This window comes from Pelophylax lessonae, assembly GCF_965119305.1.
Source record: "Pelophylax lessonae genome assembly, chromosome: 11".
NCBI classification, from domain to species: domain Eukaryota; kingdom Metazoa; phylum Chordata; class Amphibia; order Anura; family Ranidae; genus Pelophylax; species Pelophylax lessonae.
The window spans coordinates 216,373,353-216,378,572 of record NC_138778.1 but is presented as its reverse complement, the minus strand read 5'-3'; the positions used below and the strand labels follow the sequence as shown (position 1 = coordinate 216,378,572).

At 35.7% G+C, this 5,220-nt stretch overlaps 1 protein-coding gene across 2 annotated transcripts in view; it reads left to right on the top strand.

Moving 5' to 3' along the window:
* The window catches only part of TFAP2C (transcription factor AP-2 gamma), a 34,785-nt gene extending 31,012 nt beyond the window's left edge, over positions 1–3,773 (top strand). For both annotated transcript variants that reach the window (XM_082272341.1, XM_082272340.1), the window contains exon 7: positions 3,223–3,773. In XM_082272341.1, coding sequence (XP_082128467.1) covers positions 3,223–3,508 — 286 coding nt within the window. In that variant the 3' untranslated portion in view covers positions 3,509–3,773. The remainder of the gene's footprint in view (positions 1–3,222) is intronic.
* Positions 3,774–5,220: the final 1,447 nt, after the last annotated feature.

Sequence of the window (5,220 nt, the reverse complement as noted above, 5' to 3'; positions counted from 1 at the left end):
TTGTACAAAACATAATTTTAAGCTTTTTAGAGGCTTCATTCACCAAGTGTGTGTGGTGTGTTTTTTTTTTTTTTGTTTTTTTTTTTTTTTTTTTTTTTGGAGATATTTTTTGCAGTATTTGCTTATTTCTAATTCAGGGGCGGAGTGTTAAAAGCTGCACTTGGCAGGCTGATGAGTTTTGGTTCTTACTGTGCTTACACTGGTCCCTAAAGGTAATTTGAAATCTGGTTAGGTTTCTTCCCAAAAGGTTTGCCAGTATTGAGTGGCCTTCTGTGACCAGGCCCACGTGAACCAAGCATTAAGTTGGCCAACAAAATGTTGAGACTGGTTAGACCTACAGGTATAATTGGTTCACCTGGGTATGATTGGTTAACCTGGGTATGATTGGTTCACCTCATCATGCATGTTTATGTCCAGGGAGGAGGAAGGTGCTTTCAATTGGAGAAGGGGGGACGAGGGTGACTTCTCCTCTCTTCTCCTCTCTTCTCCTCTCTTCTCCTCTCTTCTCCTCTCTTCTCCTCTCTTCTCCTCTCTTCTCCTCTCTTCTCCTCTCTTCTCCTCTCTTCTCCTCTCTTCTCCTCTCTTCTCCTCTCTTCTCCTCTCTTCTCCTCTCTTCTCCTCTTTTTTCCTCTTCTTTTTTCTCCTTTTTTTTTTTTTTTTTCTCCTCTTTTCTCTTTTTTTTTTTTTTTTTTTTTTTCTCCTTTCTTTTTTTCCCAGCCAATTTGTTTTTACCCTAAAACTGGCATACCTGCTCCAGCACATTTTCTCTATACTGTATCAACCTGCTAGCCTTGCCAATACAGCTTAGGAATGATTAAGTCTCTTGGCACATTCCTAAGAAAAACAATAATTGTAAAGTTATTTGGGAATAGCATAATGACCTGCAAAGAGGTTATAGAATGCAGATCCTTGCAAGCTTGAGCAATCGGATGTACTGCACTTTCTACGGTCAAGTTTTTTTTCTTAACGCATTGCATTAAACAGCTTTTTCTTCTGCGTGCTGATTCATCATAACATCGTAATTTTTAGAACAATTCCAGCACTGTCGCAGGCATCAAAAATTAACAAGAGCCAAAAATTCTTGTTTTTTCTTTTTTTTTTCCATTAGTTAAAGTGAATAATCCTAAAGTTTGTAAAAAAATATTTTCTAGAGTTCTACAATGTCTTCAAGCTTCTCGATTTTATCCCAAGGTAGACCAGTTGTAAAATCTTTGTCTCTACATCGGAGTGGCTCCAGGGCTCTACACCCTCCCCAGAAAATATTAACCCACATTTTAAACGTCCTATCCTGCAACCTATAAGAAAAGTATGGCAACAGTAAAAAAACAAAAAAAAAGTGAAAAACTTGTCTCCTGGAGGCACTGTAATAAATAAAGTAGTTCAACAAGTATTCCAAGGACTCATGTTGGTAGTAATAGGAATCTATACTGGTATGGACTGGGTAATTGTGTTGGGATCTATACTGGTATGGACTGGGTAATGTGTTAGGATCTATACTGGTATGGACTGGGTAATGTGTTAGGATCTATACTGGTATGGACTGGGTAATGTGTTAGGATCTATACTGGTATGGACTGGGTAATGTGTTAGGATCTATACTGGTATAGACTGGGTAATGTGTGTGTGTGTGTGATATAGATAGAGATATATAGCATCGAGAATCTAGTAGAATGCCCGCATACTCCACCAGATACATTTTTGTGTCCAAGGAGAACTTGCACTTAAGCATCCTAATGAACAATTTGCTAGAAACTATTTTGCAGTTAAAATAACTGCATAATTGATAAGGTTGTAATAAAAAAGACAGATGTCCCAGTTAAGCCATCTCACAACTTCTGCAGGCAACCAAGAAAAGGCAACTGTTGCCAATTTTGCCACACAGGTGGTAACATAAATTTTATTCCAGACACCCTTTCCAAGGATGTATTCCTGGAATTAATAGATTCATGTTTTAGTCCTACTTTGCACTTTTTGGTTCCGAAGTTTATCCATTTTTACTGTAAAGAACCTCTGTCAAAAAGTAATGGTACAATCCTCATTTTTTTTTTTTTTCCATGCAGAGCAGATGATCCTTTTCGATTCGAAGGTTATTTTGGCAGAACCTTGCCTCGATTTTATTGGATTACAATCCAATCCTTTTTTTTTTTTTTTTTTTTTTTTTTGTGAATTTTCAAATCTTTCATTGTGAGATTCTCCATCCCTTTTTGGTTGCCAGCCATTGAACCCTGTCTTGGAATTCTATGTTCTTACAATGTGGTGGCCAAAATTGGCCCCTACAATCTAGAGTTGGTCTTCCAAGTGATTTACACAGACAATGCTATGGGAGCATAATGTGTTCTCCCCCTTTTTGTATTTTATTTAAAAAAAATAAAATATTAGATTGGCAATATACAAATAGACGAAAATTTTTAATTTAATAACTTCCTATTAACTCTATGCCTGATTTTGTTGTAGCTCTAAATACATTGCATTAAAATGAAGGTTCCAGAGCTTTTAAATTGATTGGGTGGCCTGGCATGTGTGTGCGTGTATTTTTTTTTTTTTTTTTTTTCTTTTTCTTCTTTGAATTGTGTGGTTACATTTTTGGGTTTTGGTATTTTTACACTGGAATTAGCTGATCGCTGCTTTGTCCCCAATAGTAAGGCCAGAACTGGGTACCCTCTATGTAGTTAAGCAAAAAAAACACAGTCTAAGATCTCCTGACACAATGAGCAACAATTTTGATGTTCTACAAAGGATAACAGTGGCACCCTGGGGAAGCTTAGTGGCAGCTATAAGTTGCAACTTGATGTCGACTTTTATCACTTTTTTTTTTTTTAACCTTTAGGGTGGGAGTTTGTTTTCCTTTTTTAAATGGTGGCTGTTTAAGTTTTTTTTTTTTTTTTTTTTTTTTATGGTCGAAATAATATGTTCTCTAAACTACTATCCATTATATATATATATATATATATATATATATATATATATATATATATATATATATATATATATATATATATATATATATATAATATAATTTTTTTTTTTTTTTTTTTTTTATGTTGGGCTGTTTGTTCTCTAAAAAAAAATACACCTTTTATTTTTGGAAGGTGTACACTGATCTTGAATTTTTAGACTCTTGTGTCAATTGCTCATTTAGTATTACATTTATTATTATTTATTTTATTATTTATTTATTTTTTATATATAATTTTAATTCTTTTTTTTGTTTTTTTATAATAGGCAGATCTGCAAAGAATTCACAGACCTCCTCACCCAGGACAGAACGCCCCTCGGTAACGCGAGACCAAGCCCCATTCTGGAACCGGGGATCCAAAGCTGCTTGTCGCACTTCAGCCTCATAACACACGGGTTCGGGAGCGCCGCCATTTGCGCCGCCATGACCTCTCTACAAAACTACCTGAACGAAGCGTTAAAGATTGCAGACAAAATGTACATGAATTCTGGAGAACAAAGCCCAGGGGAGAACAACAAATCTTTGGACAAGATGGACAAACACCGAAAATAAGAGATGGGACCAGGACAACGTTTTTTTTTTTTTAAATGTTGCTGGGAACGGGGTTCTCGAGACTGGCATGGCAGCCAGCTTCTGCTCCCCCTTTATCTTACCTGGACATGTGAGCAGACTTTTTATTTGCTCTGAAAACTTGATCCTGTGGGACGGTGCTATTTTCAGATCTTCATTTTTCACTGCCCAGAACTTGTTGGGAACTCCCCAAGAGATTTTTTTAAAAAAACTCCTTTGCACTCTTTTAACCTACCATGTTATTGCCCCCCCCCCCCCCCAATAATACATTTTAATGAGACCTTCAGATCCAAAATTTGTAGAATAGCATTTGTAGGAACTTGCCTACCTATTCCCTTGTCTTAAACTGCATGTCAGAGGATATTACCCTGCCCTGCATGTTTTCCTGGAGACAAAATGAAGATTGTTATTTAAATTTGTATACTGGCCTGTTGCTGCACCCTCCTTTTCTCTAAACCCCCTCCCCCCCCCTCCCTTTTTTTTTTTTTTTTTTTTTTTTTTTTTTTTTTTTTTTTTTTTTTTTTTTTTTTTGTGGTAACAGATAGTAGTAGGTTGCAATCTTACACATCAGATGTCCATTCCTTTTAAAAGGCTTTGAGAGAAGAGACCCTGCCAGGAGATAACTGTCTTGCCAAGAATTTTATAGAATACTGTATATAGAAGAATGATGGAGCATTTTTTTTTATTTTTTTCTTATTTTTGCCTGTGCCCATTCTCTTCTCTCACCCTAGGTCACAGTGCCAAAAAATTACCGGGGGGGGGGGGGGGAATGCTTAAGTTTGTTCAGTGCTGAAATATAGTCCTCTTGTCATAGCTGAGGCTTTTTGTTCTCAAAGTATACATTTCTCAGGTTTTTCAGTATTGAGATTACTTCCTTGTCACTGTTGGTTGCTGGAAAATTTAAGATTGCAGCCAACTGGTTCTTTAAAAATATATTTCTTTTAGTCGTCGTTTTTTTTTTTTTTTTTTTCCCTGCTCCCCCCCCTGTAACCTTTTTAAACTTGAAACTTTCATTTAGAACCAGTTTTTATCCTCCTCCTACCTACTGAAAAATTTGCTAAAAATTTTCATTTTGTTCCGAAGAATTGTCTAGAATTTCAGTGTCCATTCACAAGTTCATTCATGGGTTTTATTTAAAAGGTTGGTCCATGTGAATCTGATGTTTCAGGTGGGGAATCATTAGCTGTGTGTGTTGTTGTTGTCGTTTTTTTTTTTTTTTTTTTTTTTTTCTTATAGGAGTTGGGGGGGGGGGTCTTTTTTTCTTTTCTTTTTTTATTTTTTATACGAGTTGGGGGGGGTTGATAGAAAAAGACATATCAACCCCCCCCAACTCCTATTAAAAAGAAAAAAAAAAATCTTTTTTTTTTTTTTTTTTTTTTTTCCTTTCTTTTTTTTTTTTTCTTTCTTTTTTCTTATAGAAGTTGGGGGGGGGGGTTTCTTTTCTTTTCTTTTTTTTGTTATTTATTTTTTTTTTTTTTATAGGAGTTGGGGGGGGGGAGTTGATATGTCTTTCTTTTCTCTTCCTTTTTTTTTTTTTTTTTGCATTTTCCAGAATTTAAAACCAATCCAGCAGAACTGGTGGGAGCCCCTCATAATGGCCACAGCAGGTGTGCAGATAATTTTTTTTTTTATTTTATTTTTTTCCCACAATTGAAACATCAGCTTTGGCTGGACTGACCCATTTTAAGGCTTCA